This window comes from Cryptomeria japonica, chromosome 10 (assembly GCF_030272615.1).
Source record: "Cryptomeria japonica chromosome 10, Sugi_1.0, whole genome shotgun sequence".
Lineage (NCBI taxonomy): Eukaryota > Viridiplantae > Streptophyta > Pinopsida > Cupressales > Cupressaceae > Cryptomeria > Cryptomeria japonica.
In genome coordinates this window covers 353557821-353578512 of record NC_081414.1, presented here as the reverse complement: position 1 = coordinate 353578512, position 20692 = coordinate 353557821, and the positions used below count along the sequence as shown (strand labels likewise).

The following is a 20692-nucleotide window of genomic DNA, read 5'->3' as shown; positions in this document are numbered from 1 at the left end:
GCGAGTGCCAACCGTCACACCGCAACTACCAGCCCTCAGTTGCCAACTAACCAACACAATTACAACTTAATTAACTAGTTTTATTTCCATGCACAATATTGCCGCCAACATCATCCCCCCCAAAAGAAAAGAAGTCGTCTCTAGACGACTTAATACAAAATAGAGATGACATTAAACAGAACTGCTGATGCCAGTCGAGCATGGAACTTATACACCTGTTGCGTCCTCGCCTGAAAACCCTTTTCTGCTACCATCTGATGCTCAAGTACAGATTTCACCATTAGTGCTTCCTTTGACATCACAACCCTCCTGTGCCTAAACCAAACTTGTCTGCAAAACATGTTTTTTCAGTCTCAGCCTCCACCAACTGCTACTCAAATGATACTGTCTCCCTAGCCAATTTGTCCTTGATAGGCAATAGCGTTGCCCTCTCAGCATCCAACTCCTGGGTACGCTAAGATAAGTCTCATGCTAGTACTGCCTCCAACCTGGTGGTCAGCTCCTCCCGAGCCTTTTGTGCATCCACCAAGGCAACCTCACGTCCAGCCGAGACATACTCCAAGTTCCTCAAAGTGTACCATTCCTGCCTGGAGGTGACCACAACCCTCTGGCACAAAGGCTAGGAGACGCCTCAAATCCTCCATCACACTCCCCAAAGGCTGATAACTGAACTGAATATCTCTCTGGTACCATACGACTTCGTGTGCCTGCAATGCCTTCCCTCAGACGTTGTTTGTTTGCAACCTCCAAATCTGTCTCCCTCTATGGCTTACAACTTCCCTACCACTGCTTAGCTTCAAGCTTCTTTCTCACAATACGGGACAACCCAACACTTACCATGCCTTCTTTGATGCCCTTCGCCCAACTCAAAAAGTGTATTGTAGCTCAAAAATAAACTGGAGGTCTAGGGGCAGTGCCCCCAGTGGGGTCGAGGGGCACCGCCCCTCGCGGGGTCTAGGGGCAACGCCCCAAGTGCGCTCCCTGTCGCAGTACAGGGCGGGGTCTAGGGGCAGCACTCCCACCGCCAACACCACTTTAACACCTTCAAAACCACACGGAAGTCCATGGCACACATCATTTTTGTGATATTTTTAAGATGCCAAAAACTTGCTTCTCCACTCTAAGTTTTCAGCGTCCTGGCTCCGTCATCGAATGATTTTTCAATATCGTTGTCATTTTTTTTTTTTTCACTGTAATTGGCACCCCAGCCATACAACCTCCCCGTACAGTCAACAACAACACTGCCACCTCCAATCATACGGCCACCTTCCCATGCGGTCAACACCCTCCTTACCGTACGGTCACACCTTTAGCGTACAAACAACATGGTCAACCGGTCAACACCCTCCTTACCGTACGGTCACACCTTTAGCGTACATACAACATGGTCAGTCATACACACCATACGGTCCTCCTTTCACACGCCCACCTGCAGTTCAACCGTACAGTGGACCACTAACAACGGAGCGGCTGCGTGTTTGTGCAGCTGCGTGTGTTTGTGTAGTTGCGTGGTTGTGCATTGTGCGTTCGGCTGCTTGTGCGTGTTTTATATCTCTGTTGGCAGTGATGTCCACCGCACGGTGGTGTCCACCGTCGGTGGTCCACCGTCGGTAGTCCACCGCACGGTGGTTCCACCATCTATGTTGCCACCGCACGGTGGTCCACCGTCGGTAGTCCCACCATACGATGATTCCATCGTGGCTTCCAACTTTTTAAAAAAAAAATTTAATTCAACTGTACGGTTAACTGTTGTACGGACCCGTACAACCATCCGATTTTTTCTTCTTTTAAGTGTCCAGATCCGACAAGGGTTTTGTGTCTCTGGGATTGCCCTTTCTTGGTTTGCCTCGCCCGAGAGTCTCCGGCTTTGGTCCCGTGCCTCTTGAGTCGCTTGCTGGGCCTCTCAAGTCCCCTTCCATCCTATCAGATTCCCCTCCGGACTCTCGGGTGTCCTTCCGGCCTCTCCGATCCCTTGCACACTTCTTGTGGTAGGGTTTCAATTTGGACCCATTGGTGGCAAGTCTATTTTCAATGGCCATCCGAAGACCTGGAACCACAAATTCTATAGGGACCATGGTCTCCTTCCCGTACATAAGAAGAAGAAGAATAATAAAGATTTTTAAGGCTATGGCCTTCCACACAGGGTTCCAATTGTTGCCGACATAAATGATCTTGGGATTATCTACGTCACCGAGGTTTGGGGCATCTCCCTTCCAATATTCTCTGTATTCTAGCAGGTACACCTCCTCTGTTACTTGCTCTGGTTCCTCTACTTCGAGCCTATAGCTCTAGAATGTTTTATAATCCTCCATCTACCAGTGGAAGAGCCTGTTCAATGACCTTGTCTCATCCTCGGAGCATTCTCCTAGTTTGAGAATCCCTTTGTCATTGGGCTCCCTGCAGCCCCGTCCTTCGTCCCTTGGGTAGCCTTTTCCTTCACCCTCTGATTCTGAAGATGATGCCAGTTCCTCATCAACAACCTGGGTCCTCAAATCAATGGTGTACTTTTGCCCCCCTTTCTCCATAGAAAGGTTGTTCTTTTTCCAGTCATGGTTCACCTTTGTTGTAACCAACCACCCTCTGCCTAAGATGGCATTGTACCCCTTCTTCTTGAGTGGGATTACCACAAAATCTAGTATGAAAGGTTGTGTGCCGATGGTGACCGGCTGGGCCATCAAGGTGTCGAGTGGCTTGATGTCGTGCTAGTCTGCACCTACCAAGTTGAATGTGGGTGGCCATAGTGTTGGCTTCCGCAGCTTCTTCCACATATCCTCTGGCAGTACATTCACCCCCGAACCTCCGTCCATGATGGTGTCTTTGAGGATAGCCCTGAGAATTCCCATCTCTACTACAACAGGATGCCAACCACTATTTAAGGCCAACAACATTGGGTCAACCGAGGGGCTGACCGGAACTTCCACCCGTGTGGCATGCAAAGGTGCCTGCGCAGTGGTTTGTATGGAACTAAAAATGGCGGTTCTTAACTATGGCATTGTTTCTAGAAGGTCCTTTACCCTTATAGGTACTTCCATCTGCAATACTTGCCCAATGATGTTATTTTCCACTTCAGTACGGGATGATGTACTCGCCACCTTGTTGTCCCATCGTTCGGCCATCATCTCACATTCAATATTGGCCTTTGCCTCCCGTAATCTCTCCTTCTCCATACAGGGGTCAGGATAAGTGGCCTTTTTCGTCTAGGTGCAGGTGATCGCCAGTACTTCTTTCTCACCAGTCTTCTTAGCCTTCTCAATGTTGAGGAGATTAACCCCTGCCTTTGGGCAATTTGCGTCCTCATGGTCGCCTAGCCCACACCATTGACAGATGTGCTGAGGGGTGGCTTCCTTCGTACAATCACGGGCGAAGTGCCCCCATTGATTACAGGCCCTACATTGGATAATTGGCCGGCCCTTGGCGTCATACTAGATACGGCTTCCGTTATTGTTATTGTTGCTATTCCTTCCGCCGCCATGTCTGTTGTCCTGGTAACCTCCAGATGATGTCGTTGTGTTGGTTTGTTGGGTTGTATGCAGATGTTGTGGCCTGCTTCGTGAACAACACTTGGCTCATTTGCGTGCTTTGGGTTTTCATGTTGTATGGGCATTCCTTGATGGAGTGTCCCATCACTTGGCAAATCTCGCAGAATGCTTTCTTCGGGCAAGTACCCTTTGTATGCCCCTCCTCTTTGCACTCAGTGTACCATATGGCCCCTTCAGTCTGACCGGTGCTTCTCATTGTTTTGAACTCCCTCCTCATTCGCTCCATGTCTTTTTGAAGCACTTGCACCCGCTTGCCATCCTCACCATCGCTGCTGCTTTCCTGTGAAGAGTCATCCTCCTCGGATGAGCTATCCTTCTTCTTTTTTTTCTTCAATGTCTTAGTCTCGCTCTTGAGATCCATCGCTCTATTGTATGTGTCTTCGTACGATGTCGACAGGACAATTTTCATCTTCTTTCGGAGGGAGTGTTTCAGTCCCTCCACAAACCATCTCTTTTTCAACCCATTCGCTAGTTGACTCTCCATTTTTCCCAACAGTTCCTTCAGCTGCCGACTATAGGCTCGGACAGTCTCATTCCTATTTTGCTTTGTTCCATAGATTTCGATGACTATTTCATTGTCATCTCTCAGGAGGCGGAACTCTATCCCAAACTCCTTCTTCAGGTCAGGCCATGTGCCTACTTTGGCCTTATCCATATTTGAGTACTAGTCTATGACCACTCCCCTCAAGGTTGTTGGGAATTGTGTTACCCATTCGTCTTGATCAGTAACACTGTTTGCTGACCATATGGTTTTGCACGTTCGATAATGGCGAACAAGATCTTCCTTCCCGTTGTTGTTGAACTTTGGCAACTTCTGTTTACTGGCCATCCCACCGCTCGGTCTCACTCCTCTGGTGCCTTGTGTGCTTGTACCTGGTGATCCTCCACCTCCGCCTCCTACACCTGACCCTCCACTCGTGGGTTCTCCGAAGAAGGTTGTTGACCCCAAACCAAACAAATTGCCTCTCATATGGTACCCTTGTGCTCCCTCGGCATCGTCAGTCGTACCGTCACCTTCAGTCTTCACCCTCTGGTTGTCCTCCGAAATGGACAAATTCTTTAGTATGTCTCTGGTAGCGTCGATCAAGTTTAGATTTCGCCTTGTTTGTTCCACCAACTCTTCATGACTTCTTACCCTACGGTGGTGGTATTCAGGCGAACTGTAGAGTTCACCTTCGACACCCTCCGTGACTCCTAGGTTCCCTTCAGGCAACCCTACAACAGTGTAGAGAGTGTACTTCTCTTCGTCTATCTCTGCCTCCGCAACCTCCGTGACACCTCCTGGGTTCCCTTCGAGCAACCCCTCGATCGGTTGTCCCTCGGCAAGCTGCCTTAGCCTACACCTTCGTTCTATTTGTTGTCTGAGATTCAATGCTCTTTGTGCCACTTCCCATTCGTCACTTCGTATCTTTTTATTTTTGTCTTTATTTAGTATATTGGGCATAAATCACTTCTGTACATAGCAAGCACATGCCATGTACACAAAAAAAAACTTTGATTATTTTTCCTTTCGGCCACAATTTATCTCAACATTGTGTCGGGATCATTACAAGGTTCAATTTCCCCTTCGTCAATTGTTTCGTGGGCGTGTTGTCAGCCTTTGGGTTCATCTCACCGATGGGTAGGCCCATCGTGTCCCTGTGCCATCTGCGTCTTCCGTTCCCGAGTACATCTAGGCAATAGTGCCAAATGTTTACCCTCTCGAGTGAATAACTTAAAGTACACAGATAAAACATGGAATGCAGAATAATAATGCCATAGATATCAAATGCAATATAAGAGATGTTATTCCATTCCTAGTCATTTTCCATCACAAGTTACATTCGGAAGTATATAAAGATACCGAGGGGTGCGAGTGCCAACCGTCGCACTGCAACTACCACCCCTTAGTTGCCAACTAACCAACACAATTACAACTTAATTAACTAGTTTTATTTCCGTGTACAATATTGCCGCCAACAATGCATAACTATCTTCAATTTCTCATCCAAGACATTATTTCCTAATTTCAAGAAAACCTAGGGGTTGGGATCCCGACTCCCAAAATTGGAAAGGGAGATCCTCAATCCCCACAAGCCCACAAAGGGCAAAAAGGAAAAAGGGAGAAGAAAAAGAAAGGAAAAGAATTTTCAACAGGAAAAGGGTTCAAAAAGAAAGGGAAATAAAAAGGAAGACAAGAGGAAGGCAAAAACAAAAAGCCAAGTGAAAAAAAGGGGGTCCCTAATTTCTCACTAGAGAAAATGGGGCATGAGTTGTGGAGGCACAATAAGGCTATATGGATTAAGTGATTATGGTTAGTTGTAGGGATAAGTGAAGGAGATAATAGAGTTCTTTGTGATAGTAAAAGTTCCATATGTCTAGCAAATACCTTTCATGCAAGAAAAAATGATATTAATTTCTAGTAGAATTTTTTCATGGCATGGTTGAGGATATGATGGTCATGGTAGAGATAGTCAATACTTTGTAGATTTTTGTAGATGCATTGACAAAGATATTGATCATGGAGAAGGAAATGTGGCAATGTGATTCTATGGGCCTTTCATAACCTAACAATTAGATGATAGCGTTGGTACTCCATTTTCTATTACAATATATTTAACAGGAGGGAGAATTATAGGAAATTTGTTGTATACTAATGTTAAGAAAAACATATATATCATTTTTGCATTATAGCATACAAAATCAATTTCTATGCTATAGAGGTCATTTCCCCCTAAAAAATGCTAGAATGGGTTGTAACCAACTCCTTAATTACAACAATATAGATCTCTTTGAGATCTAAAATTTTGTTTAAACTTGATTGGCTTTCTCAAATCAAAAGTTATGGCCTCTATCTGAGTTGGGCCGTCCTTATAAGAGAGTTGTAATATGGAATTACACTTGTTGACCAAATAATGATGCTTGTTGTAACACATCATAAGACACTTTGAATGGTAAAAATGCAACCAAAAGGAAGCATCCAATTTAGTGAGTGGATTATGATGAACTTATGGAAACTGGAAAGAATTTGTTATTTTACGCCTATGGAATCATCTTGGGGATTGGGAATTGGGGTGCCATTTTTGAGTGGTTTTATCTCATGGTTCCTAATAACTATTTTATGATTTCATGTTTTATTTCTCCTATATATTGGGTGATTGAGATGGAGATTTACAATGAATTATATTAGGTAGTATTATACTACCAAAATTTCTCTTGATCTCTTTTTAGTGGCAATCATGTAAAAGATTAGATTCTATAAGTATATTGTAACCATTGGTTATTGAAAAATAAATCAAGTTTTTTTAGAGTCTGGGAATTTATTTTGAAAAGATTTTCCCCACATGAATGGTGTTATGGTATATTAATTCTCTATTTAGTTCATTATAATTGTATGGCTAAGTTGATTTTTTCAGCATATCTCTTCTCATAGATTAGTGTATGAAGTCTATTTTGTTTTTTTTCTTCCTTTCAACATTAATGAGAAAATATCCATCTATATCATAGAGATCTTAGAATATGATATTTATGTTAAAATTACTCAAAGGATCAAAGGAAGAGTTTTATGTCGACACGTACTAGAAGACATCTTAGCTCCTTGAGAGAAAGTAAAGGAAGCATTTCCTAATTTATAGGCAGCACTAATGGCTAGGTTTTAATTGGAGAGAGGATCAAATATATAGAAGGAATAAACCCTAGCAAGAGAAGATCATAGAAGAAGAAACACCCTATAGATTGATTGAAGGGGTCTTGTTTAGAAGAAAAATTGGTGGAAAACTATTAATGTGCATAGAATAAAAAAGAGTATCAACTATCCTTAAAGAGTTCCACCAAGGCCTTTTAGGTGGCCATTACACTCCTCGAACAATTGCAACCAAAATTGTGCAAGTAGGGTACTATTAGATTAGATGTTCACTAATACAAACAACTAGGTGAGGATTTGCCACAATTGCTTGGCAAGATGAAAAAGGAACATCTTACCCTAAGGTGTATGTATGCAGCTCAATTTTTTTCCCTATAGGATGAATTAATCAAAATGATAAACTCACTATCTAGCAGAGGTCACAATCTCATCATAATACCCACTCACTACTTCACCAAGTGGGCTAATGCTAGCATTGAAGAACACAAAAGAAATAGTAATAAGAAAATTTATAAAAATAGTTTTCTTAAGATCCAAAGCACTAGACGCCACCATCATCTAGATAATTCTAAAGTATTTATAGGAGTAGGTGTCACCTAATTTTTTTTTACAATCATGTTATCTACCAAAAGATACCACCAAACTATTATAATTGAGAAGAAATATATTAGCAAAATCTACTAACAGAAATATGATGATAATAGTTAAGAGGATTGGAACTATGTCTTAAAGGTAATGACATGATCACCTTAAAAAAGCCCTAAAGGAAGATATCTAATAACTCCCAAATAACTTGTAGGGACTTCTTATTTTGATTTAGTTTATAGAAGTGAAGGAAGGATATCAATTTTACTTGAAATTCTAGTTTTGGAGGTTATTCATCAACAAGTGATTGAGAAAACAATACAATGGCTACTAGATTGGTTGAATCAATACAATTTAGAAGAGCAAAGAGAAAGTACCATAATTAATTGAGTAAGCACTACATCACAATCAATAGATGGTTTGACTAAAAGGACATACCAGATTGGTTGAATCAATACAATTTAGAAGAGCAAAGAGAAAGTACCATAATTAATTGAGTAAGCACTACATCACAATCAATAGATGGTTTGACTAAAAGGACATAATATAAAATTTCAAAATAGGTGACTTGGTACTAAAATGGGATGAAAAAAAAGAAAAGCCTAGTTAACACAGGAAATTGGATTTTTGTAGTGTGTTTCATACATTAATGTAGAATATAAGTAGGCTAATGCCTTTAATCTTTCAACGCTTGACTAAGTAAAATGGATTTCACCTCAAGGTTTTTATGTGAGTAGTCCCCCTCCTCTATGCATATGTACTTCCCCTATGCATTTGTCTATATGTATATTCATACTTATAAAATTCTTTTCTCCTTATTTTTGCATTCATTTATATAGACAACCTTGCATTTGCTACCGTGTTGCTTTCTTTTAATCATAGTTTTAATTTTGATGATATTTTATGTTCTTTTCCATGCAACACTCCTTTGAGCTTGGATTCCCTCAAATCACAAAGTCAACGAACCAAATTTTGCATAAATCCTTGAACCTAACAAAAAATATGCCCACTAACAAGCTTTGTACAAAAATAAAGTTGTTGATAATGCCACATAAGCCTGATTTGATAGGTCCCAATATAATGACTTATGCCTTTTTCAACACGTTGCCTTCTTTTGCTCATATTTTAATTTTGATGATATTTAATGAGGTTATTCTTGCAATACTCCTTTGAGCCTAAATTCCCTCAAATCACGAAGTAACCAAATTTTACATAAATCCTTGAACTTGACCAAAAAAGTACCCACTAACAAGCTTTGTGCTAAAATAAAGTTGTCAATAATGCCACATAAGGTTTATTTGATAGCTCCTACTAATTCTTAAAAAGTCCTTAGGAAAATTGGAATAAAAACCTCCACTAAACATATAGTAGCTCCACTCTAAGTTCTTGATTTCTTATTTAGTCATTCTCTCTTAGTTAAGTGCAAGATATAACATTAGTTGATCTTTCTACTACACCAAATATAATCATTCCTAGACTATTTCTAAGAAGCCCCAAGAAATTAGATCTAATCATTCCTACTATTTCTAAGAATCCCTAAGATCATTCTCTTAGTCAAGTGCAAGATATAACTGTCTATTGTATTATGTGCTTTAATCTTGGTTGTTGATCATAAGAAGGGTCATCCTATTCATATAAATAGTGTGACTCATCAATTAACATTGATCATGGCATGAAGCATAGATTTAATAGTCTCCCTTCATTTCAAAAAATGTTGAGAAACAAAGTAGAAGTTTTGTGAACCATCAAATGTCAAAAATAGTCAATCTAGACCATTGACATCTACTTCAAAGAAAGCTCAAGATTTAACAAATTTCATCAATAATGCCACATCAATTTGATCGAATAGTCCTTGCTACAAATACTTTTAAGTGGCCAAAACAATGTGAATTCTAAAATATCATTTGATCTTGGAGACGTTCTAATCTAGACCATAAGAGAATAAAGTGCAAAACTCTTTTTAAATGAAGACGTAGGCTCAATTATCTTCCTTTTCCCTTGCCACATTAGATTGATTTGATGGATTACATTATTCCAAAGAATTCCCCAAAAAATATCAAAATAAAAACCTTGAGGATTATCAAATGAAACTCCAAGATATAGTCCTAGTTGTCCATTCAATTGAATAAAGAACACTCTCTAAGTAAAGAGACAAATAGCATGTGTTATCAACATACCACATATCAACATCATGGAAATGCTATGAGGGCTACCAAGCATAGATAAAGAACTTCTCATAGGCAAGTGAAACCTTTAGCTACTAGCAATACATTGAGACAATTCAAAATCTAAAATTGGTGCAATTTAACTAATTTCACAATGGAATTGATGACAAGTCTAATCATGACAAATAAGGTTTTAAATTCAAAGCTCTATAAATAATAGTATTGTGCACATAGCAACGTATATGAAAAATGAAGAATTACGAAAGTCCTTGCATACTCATAGAGTGTAAAGCTAAGTAATGGTTTCTGTAAAGCATAGAGACTAAAGAGTTTCTCATACTAGAAGTAGACCAAGAAGTAAGGTGAGCTACCAAAGAGACAAGTCAAGATGAGTAGGTGCACTAATGGCAAAGAGTTAAGGAGGCCAACTACTCTCAATTAGACCAAGGTGAGCTACCAAAGAGACAAATCAAGATGAGTAGGTGCACTAATGGCAAAGAGTTAAGGAAGCTAACTACTCTCAATTAAACCAAGAAGTAAGGTGAGCTACCAAAAAGATATCAAAATGAGTAGGTGCACTAATAGCAAAAAGTTAAAGGAACCCAACTTCTCGATAGAAGATTGATATCCTAAAGCTTGACTTATCATATACCTCCATCAAATCCATGTAACCAAAAACAAATGTGACCAAACCCATTAATCCCCTTCGCCCCTTCCCTATTCCCACACTGTAAAATAATACAAGATGGTGAAGATTGCAACCATGTCAAGGGGAAACATACAAGCACTGCTAAGTCACACAACTACGTAGGCATGATACAAACATCCTTTCTAGCTAGATACTTGGGCCCCCACTGTCCACCCTTTCACATAAATCATTTTAGCATGTGCTAAATCATAGCAATAAGGAAAATTTTGATTCGCCCATAGTTAAAAAGAATCCCTTGTTCTAGATGCAGAAAAAAATGGCAGGTCTGATCTGGTCAACAAGGTGCTTTTTTTTCTATTATTAAACATGGGTGCCGGGTAAAACCTTCATACTAAGCAAGACCTTTAGAAATGGGTCGAATAACTTGTACGTGGCTCTCTTCCATTGGGTATTTGAGCTGACGTGCTCCTTCATTGGTCTCCCTTCATCTAGAAGACATGGAAGCCGCAAATTCTGTCGATGATTTAGTGAAATGAGCTGCTTATCTGTAAATTTTGAATTAAAGTTAAATAAATTATATGATGTGATGACTGAATCTTATATAATTACACAAATTTAGGGTTTTATGTCATTATTATGTGTGTGCACGTGCGTGTGCGCATGTGTGTTTATATATGATTAGACTTAAATTTTGCATGTGTCTATAAAGAGAAACTAGTTGTTGTTTTGATTTAAGTGTGATATAAATATTGATAATATTACAAGATAATTACTTTTACGATTGTTTTAAAATTTGACAAATTAAAAATTGAGTATTAGAAAGTGTGATTATGAGTGAAAGGATGTCTATAAGAAATTTTATTATAAATAATTATGATGATGTTTATGCATATAGATACTAGATGTGATCATGATACGTCATAATTTCTTATTTGAATTTTTATAATGGCTCGTAATTCTTATGCATGTGATTTAGCTTGATTATTGCAGTGGATAGTATAGTTTTAATCATGTTGTTTCAATTCTACACATATATTGGATGTATTGATGTGTGTATTGAGTGCATAGGTATAGGGAAGCTAGTAGGAGAATGAAAGATTGAACAATAACTCCAATTGCCATTCTTATTTCACCTCGTGAAGTAAGAGGGAACCTAACTATAATTCTCAATTACACCAACTAGTCTTCATCTAGTGTAGTTAAACCCTTCCATTGTTGTCTTGTGTTATTTGATTTGTATATTTTGTATAGTGTATGTAGTTGTGGAATGGATTCAATGATCTTAGTTCTAAAAAACTATTTCTAACTTGTAAGTTTTCAATGGATGCTTAAATATAATTTTAAAATGTAAAATGATTATTTTGAATATTTTAGGGTGAAACTAACCCACTTAGGTAGGTATTGTGGAATGGGGTACCTTTTTAGATGAAGTCGAGTATGATTCAAGTATCCTTGTACCTATTTATGACCTTGGAAAAATCATGCATTTATGAGGTATTGTGAGTTTGTGTATGAAAGCTTTGATCAAATCTCTTATTCTTTTATTTTTATTATTTTGTGGAATGCATTAGAGTCTTTCTTGCCTTGAAATGACAAAATCATATAGGTTTCACATGGGTCATAAGGTATGTTTATGTTATTTAAGAGGTGGTTGCTTAGGGGTTTGAAAAATCAATGTATCCTAAGCTTATTGGACAAGGATAGGTGACATGACACCTCATATAAACCTTCTTTTTTCCCTTGGGAAGACAATTTTTATATCATTCTTTCTTTTAACTAAGAGAGAGGAGAAAGAAAAAGAATTGATCTAGAGAAAATATTATTTCAATCCAATTGGGAAGATTCTTGGCAGTGATTTTGATATTGCACATTCTTGAAAATGGAGTCCATCCAAAAAAGAGGAGATTTTTTTATCTATTATAAGCTACCTTAACATATGAGATTTATTTCTATTTTCTATGTTTATACATTCAAATGGTCCCATAATAGTGTGTCCCACTTGTGGCACATACTATATTTTTTCTTGAAATCACATATTTGTTAGTTGTATTAAATATTTAAACCTTAAGGGGTTTCATCTAAGAGGATTTGATTGAAGGGGGTCCAATTAAACTCTCTTAATCAAATTCCATTGGATAGAACTATAAAATACATTTTTAACTTCTTTAGACTTATACCACGTTAATTAAGTTAAAATTAGATTGTAAGAAATGTAACATAAATTACAATTTAATGTTGATATTGCTATTAGACTAATTTTTGTAAAGATGAAAATGATTTAACTAATGGATTCATATTACAAAAGATTCATTTGATATTGATACAATAGAAATAAAAAAAATTGGAATTAAAAAGATGTAACACTTGAAGAGAGATGTAGAGATATAAACAAGGTATTATCATGCACAGACCTATCCACCATACCTATAATTTTTTTTAAAAATCAAGTGAATATAATAGAATATCTAAAATTTTATATAATCCTATGCTTAGGATAAAGGAAAGTGATGAAGGGCAACTCCACCCAACACTCACACATAGCACAACAACAAATAATAACACATAAGTTGCAATAAGAAAATAACTCACTTTATATTTTTTAATAAAATGGAATTACAAATTCAAAAAATTACAATGTGACTTCCACATGGACTCAAATCATTAAAAAGAAAATCAACTCTATAAGAAACCCTACAATCTAGAGCCATAATATGTATTGATGGAGTTATATTCTGCAACCTTTATTCACCTCTTATTGGCAACAATAATTGTCTTAGAATATTCTAGACACTTTCCCCTTATTTTTACCTACAACGTTTCCCTCATTTTTCCCTACCTTGGAATGTGTTGAAAATATGCCCAAAATGGGTTTTGGCACCCACAAATATTTTTATTTTTTTAATATTTCCTCCTAAAGTAGCACAACTTCTGAAGGCCATAAATTTTGATTTTGTAACCTAATTGAGCCCCTTTTTTAAACTAAAGATCTCAGAGTGCTCTACACCATGCTTTTCTTAGATCAAGAATTTATCAAACATTAATTGAGGTCCCATTCGATCATTTAAAATTCCAAAATTCAACTTGAATATTTTTTATAGGATTTTTGAACCTTGAAACATTTATATCTCTCGAATGGTATAGGATTTTGAGACAATTCTTTCACCATTCATTATATTTTTCAACTCCTTTCCTAGGGTCTATTTTCATGTCCATATGTGCCCATATAGGCTAACTTGCTAAAAATGACATAAGAGTATTTTTAGTTGTTTCAAACTTTTGACTATACTACACCTCGTAAGTTTCATCACGTGCTCCAAAACAACTAAAGAAGCCTACAAAACAAAAAGAAAAAAAATGTTTGGGGTGATGCAAGATTGCCCTTACACCATTGGACGCTCCTCCATTAGAAAGTGGTGATTATATAGGATCCTATCAAGGTGTTTAGGTCCCTATAAAGTCTTTTAGTCTCCATGGTTAATTAAGATTAAATGGACCTTGTGTAGATTAAATTAATATGGATTTATATTATTTCTAGAAAGAATAATAAACCTACTATTCATCCCCACATTTGGAGAAATCTACGCATGCTTCTAAGAAATTAGTCAATAAGCATGCAAATTTGAAAAAAAAACATGGATGATATAAAATCAATAGTTTTCTTTTGTTTATGATAAGAAATAAATGTGAGAAAAGAGTTAAAATATGAACAACAATGACAAAAATACCCCAACATTAATGAAATAAAACTAGGTATCAACAATTGTGAAAGTTGATTAACAAAAAATCACCCCAATGATGAGTGAATAATCTTTGCTTGTTACTTTGTCTATAACCCAAGATCAAATGCTTCCTTGGATTATAAAAGAGTTAGTGTAATCAAAAAATGAAAATGGAAAAATTGTAATGCACCACAACAAAATAGGAGTAAAGAGATAATAATGTGAGAAGGTTTAAGAATAAAGTAATTTATGAATAGAGTGATCCATGAGATAGGTTTTAAATTATTTTATGAAATTAAAATTAGAAATTAGAGTTTGAAGAAAATATATTATTTATTTTTAAAATCAATGAAATGTTAGCATGATCACAAAGATGTCCATGAAATCATCAAACATCTAAAAGATATGATGGTGATTAAATATTAGGGCGATGAATTCATAGAAAAGTGTGGAAGTATAAGAAAGTTAATGTAAAAACACTAAGTTGGCATTGTAAATATTTGCACCACTTAACTACTTCTAGCCCTTCTTCCATTGATAGAACAGTTGGTGGTCTCTTCCCTTAGTTCTTGTCATTCTTGACAATTAGTATGTCAAACTATTAGAAGGGATTTCCCACTTTTTTGTATCTAATGTTATGTTGAACATATTTGCATTGACATCCTTGACATAATCATCCATTTCTTTTGGTGTCCATTCCCTTTTGTTCAACTTTGTCTTCAGTCCATGGTATTGGCATGAACTAATAGTCACATCCATTATATATGCACTTTCATTGTTAATATTACAATATGTGGTATTGACCATAATTTCATCATCATTCGAGTCAACTATAAGCAATTTCACTCCCCTGGATAAATTGGTCCTTAGCCTTTTATTTTTGTTCTAGATTTTCTCTTTCTTGCTACCAAAATACATAAAAAAGTAGATATCAATTAATAATTGTTTATAAAAATATGTAATGAATCTTTAATGTGTATGTTGTATAGCATGCTTCAAGTGATATGTTTAATTGTTCATCATTTTGGTTTGTGATTAAAAATAGCCTGCAATTGACTAGACAATAAAAATAGAATTAGCAATGATTAGAAATATACCTCCATTACTACATCTTTACTTTCTAAGCTATAAGTATTAGCAAGAATGCACTTTTAGGTAGAAATTTCACATTCATTAAGTATACATTTCTATAATGTTTTGGTCTAGAACCATTTATTTTAAGCATAAGAGGGTTTAATAGTTAGATGCAGTTTTTTTTTAATATAAATAAGATAAATTACTAGTTTTTGAGATGTCTCGGATATTATGTTTATTACTACTATTTGACATTTCTTCTAAGTGAAAATCCCTTTAGTTTAGTCTCTTTTTGAATTATTTAAAATATTTTTCCTCTTGGTCTCTTCTAACCATTGGAAGGTTTTATTCTAATAGGAACAAAACCATAATAATGAATTATCTAGATTTAATGTCACCACAAAGAAAACCAATGTTCTTTTGCAGCTGTAATATAGATCTTGACCCTGAGTTAGATATTATAACATAAACCATGTAGAATAATGTTTAGTTATAATATGCAACAAGTGATGGCTTTACGTGATATGTATATCTACGTGGATCATGCTTAGTCTTGTATAGGTGTTACATATTAACATACTTGTCTATGCCATGGACTTGTTAGTAATCTATGAAGCATCATCTCCAAGAATGATTACATGGAGTTGTTCTCTAACACACCTTTCAATTATGCTAGCACAACCATCAATATCCAATCTAGAGAAAGATCTTAGTAAATGGGAAATAAAAGATGGTTTTTTCTACTTTTTATTTCCATACTTCCACATAATTCTTATTATTATTATCTTGTCCTTTTGCATTTATGTTGTAACAATTGTCCACATGTTATGAAAATTTGCACCAAATCCTTTGTCCTTTCTAGTGTATGATGTATGTTTTAAACTTTTTCATCATATATACATGTCTAGAGCTATTGTATTGTGCGCAACCACTATTCTACATGGCTTATGTTATAATAGGAAATGTAGTCACTATACAAACTTGTTTTTGCCACAATGTATACCTTTTTTGGCCATTGTGTGGAGTGCAACCATTATTCTACATGGTTTGTGTTATAACAAGAAATGTAGCCACTGTACAGACTTGTCTTTGCCACAATGTACACCTTTTTTTAGCCATTGTGTAGAGTGCAACCATATTCTACATGGTTTATATTATAAATGATGAAAACGGACTAGGATAAAACCTTGTTGAAATGATAATTGTGTTTTATGTGTTGCATCAAGGGAACATGGATTGCTCTGTCGGATAAAAAATAAATGCAAATTTAATGTTGTTCAAGTATTGCATAAAGAATATCTATCTTGACTAATTATCTTGGATTGTTTTGATAGTTTTGACAAAACACTACATATCATCTAAAAGCAATTAACACATAAGTTTGAAACTTTCCATTGCTTGAAACAATATTCAATAGATAAAACCTAAGTTGTCACCCCTAGATTCCCCACAATAAAAGGAGATTTATAGTTTATCTCAAGGTATCTAAGCATACTCATATAATAATCATCATAGTGCAATTTGTAATTGTAAGCATAAGCAATTCTAACACATACATTCTACTAAATTAATGTGATGTTCATTGTGGATTCTATTGACCATGTTAACGTTGCAATCAACATTTTCATGATTATTCATCTTAATGTACATTTGCACCATGGTTGTTTGATCACCCACCCATTAATATTGGACTCGTGGATTTTATCATTTTAACTCATTACATCCAGAACATTTATTTCCATTTGATGTTGTTATTCTTGTATAATAATATTTTATTGATAGCATTTTTAGGTCGATCGATTATGATGAGGTTGATGTGCAGCAATGTTTTGCACAAATTACAATATAGCAATCAACATGCCAACAAACAACGTTTTAAACTTACATGACAGTTTAAGAAAATTAATGTTGATACAATGATTTTCAAGTGTTTGTATATTTTAGCATTGTTTTAGTTGAAGACTGCACTAAACGGTAAGTGTAGAACATTGTATCTAGATGCATCTTAAAGGAATTTAAAATAAAATATAATGAAATTCTCTCTAAGCCTTTTGTGATGGGCAGTGATTATTCTCCATACAAACCGACACTTTAACACAAACATAAATTTGCATAATATAATTGTTTTTCAGCGGATTTTTGATATTTTAGAGTATTAAGAAGGCAGATTAAGAAGATCCAATCGGTAGAAATCTCTAAAGACCTGTTGTTGTTTTGTAGATTTTATAAATTTTATGGAGTACTGTTTTGTATGAAGAATAGATGATGCATTGAAAATATAAAATGTAAGAGAAATTTAAAATATAACGGATGCAAAAATAAAATATTTGATTTGAGTAGAATGACGAAAAAATTGTAGAACAGTCTGATAGATATCCTCTGTAATCTCATTGAAAAATCAAATCTGATCATATTCTTTGCAAGTCTGGGACTTCACAAAGAAAACCTTTAAATATAATCGTACAAAACAGACCAGCTCTCCCTGCACGCCGCAATGGCGGACAAGAATAAACGCTTGTCTTCTTTCACCAATCAGTTGGCTCCGCAATTCTGATTGAAATCACTTGACTGGAAAGTTTTGATCAGCACATAGTTAAAAATAATCCCTTGTTCTAGATGCAGGAAAAAATGGCAAGTCTGATCCGGTCAAGAAGGTGCCATTTTTATATTATTAAACATGGGTGCCGGGTAAAACCTTCAAGCTAAGCAATGCCTCATTGCCTCTAGAATGGGGGAAATGGGTCAAATAACTGGAATGAATCTGCACCTCAAAATGTTTTGATATGTGAGCTTATGTGTTCCTTGACTGGTCTCCCTTCATCTAGAAGAGCATAACAGATGCAAGCCTGTGCGTCATCTACTGAAACCAGCCCTCTTTTCAGAAGCTTAAATGCTCAGCAACACACCTGCTCTTTTCACAGTAAACTCGGTGTTTTTCAAATGGCTTTGCGCAGGAAGCAAAATGATCTCTGTTTTCCCAATGTCAGTCATTTGAGGCTCCTCCTCGTCCTCCTCCTGACGAGACAGAGATGGTGTTCTGCCATCTCTGAAGAGGGAAGCATTCTGCTGCGTATAAAGGAGGAAAGTTGGATTGACAGACATGGGGCGCTCTCCAATTGGAATGCGTCCGACTCCAATCCATGCGCATGGAATGGAGTAAACTGCGATTCTGCCATGGCCGTCACTCAAATCAATCTCACTGATGCTTCGATATCTGGAAATCTCACTTCTGCCATGTGCGGTCTTGCAAATTTGACCTCCCTCATAATCCAAGGGAACCATTTCGGTGGCCTCTTTCCCAGTGCTCTTCTCCAGTGTAAGCTCTTGCAGAGGCTGGACTTGTCCTACAATTTGTTCCATGGAAGCCTTCCCAATGCCATCTATGAAATGAGCGAGTTGAGAGTCTTGAATCTGGCCGGGAATGCTTTCTCTGGCCCCGTTCCCCCTGCTTTCGGACTGCTCTCAAAGATTGAAGCCCTGATTTTCCATGAGAATAGCCTGAGCGGCAAAATCCCTTCTTTTCTTGGCAATTTGACGACTCTGACCAACTTCAGCATTGGGGACAATCCCCTGCAGCCTGGTGTGCTGCCAAGCGAGCTTGGGAATTTGAAGCAGCTGCAGCAGTTGTGGCTCTATAATTGCTCCCTCATCGGAAAAATTCCCAATTTTTTCCTCAATTTGACGCAATTGGAGTCCCTGGACATGTCCAAGAATCGTCTCTCTGGTGAAATTCCAACCAGTATAACAGCTCTGTCGAACATGACAGAGTTGCTGCTGTGGGACAACAACCTGTCAGGGCAAATTCCGGCGAATATTGGCGACCTGAGCAGCTTATCCGTGTTGGATCTTTCTGACAATCAGCTCAGTGGCGAGATTCCTGACGGAATTGCGAACCTCTCGTATATGGATACCCTGAATCTGATGCAGAATCAGCTTACCGGCTCCATTCCTGCTGGCCTTGACCAGCTTCAATACCTGACAAGGTTAAAGCTCTTCAACAACAGTCTCACCGGCTCTCTGCCCCAAAATTTGGGGAAGAACTCCAACATTTTTCTTATTGACATAGTAGGCAATTACTTGGAAGGTCCTCTGCCGAAGAATCTGTGTAGCCGTGGAACGCTTTATGGGCTGTCCATATCTTCAAACAATTTCAACGGAAGCTTGCCTTCATCTCTAGAATCCTGCAACAGTCTACAGTATGCTCTGCTCAACGGCAACCGACTGAGCGGGAGGATTCCAGAGGGTTTCTGGGGCTCTCCAAATCTGGTCAGACTGCTCCTGCACAACAATGAATTCGAAGGCCCAATCCCTGCTGCAATCGGAAAAGCAAAGAATCTGTCCATGTTATATATGGGTAGCAACCAATTCAGCGGAAGCATTCCTCCACAGATTGGAGAGCTGAAAAGCCTCCAGTATTTCTCTGCGGGCAAGAACAATTTGTCCGGGTCCATTCCTCTTGAGCTCATGGCTTTGCACCTTCTGGAAACCCTCCATCTCGAGCATAACCATCTCTCAGGTGAAATTCCCAGTCAGATAATGTCGCTGCAGCGTCTAAGCCAGCTCAATCTGGCCAACAACGAATTGAGTGGTACAATTCCAGAAACACTGGGCTCCTTGCCCCTGCTAACATCTGTTGATCTATCCAACAATGAGCTTCAGGGCAGAATCCCTGTGGAATTAGGACTGCTAAGCTTAAGCGAGTTCAATGTATCACGTAATAACTTGTCTGGCCCTGTCCCTGATGCTCTCAATAATTTGGCTTTCAATTCGAGTTTTGAGGGCAATCAGAAACTATGTGGCAGCGGCCCATTGAGGTTCCCTTCTTGTTCTTCCAACAGAAAACACTCGGCAAGAGTGGCAGTTTTTGTGGCAGTGATTGTGTTGTGTAGTGCAGTAGTAGTAATATGCATAGCCTGTGTGTATAACAAACGATCATTGATTTGTAAACGCAAAAGCTCTAATCAAGTGAGCCCATGGATAAGTGAGGAGCAAGGTAAATGAAGAAAATCTTTAGGATTTGTTGTTAGTTTTATGAAGAAACCATGCAAAGTGTTTGCAAATCTTCCTGTATATACAGCATACTTTTGTAACACATTAAGCAAAAACTTCACAGCGAGACTGTTAAACTTGTTATGTACAAGTTCACGGTGCAGACTGTTCAAGAACTCTGTAGTTTACAAACATGTTATAATGGATTCAAGAAAACCTTTTGAAAGCTCACAAATCCAGAATCCCTCCAGATGGCTTTGTTGGATGGTCTGTACAAACAAACAACATTTTAAGAGTCCACCTACACCACGATAAAATGGTTTACACCTAATAATAGCCATTCCATTGCT

At 37.6% G+C, this 20692-nt stretch overlaps 1 protein-coding gene across 1 annotated transcript; it reads left to right on the top strand.

The window, feature by feature from the left end:
- The first annotated feature begins 18090 nt into the window (after positions 1-18090).
- LOC131051664 (receptor-like protein kinase HSL1) lies at positions 18091-20510 on the top strand. Its single transcript, XM_057986235.2, has one exon. It carries the CDS (start codon positions 18192-18194, stop codon positions 20352-20354), a length of 2163 nt encoding a protein of 720 aa, XP_057842218.2. The 5' UTR covers positions 18091-18191; the 3' UTR covers positions 20355-20510.
- Positions 20511-20692: the final 182 nt, after the last annotated feature.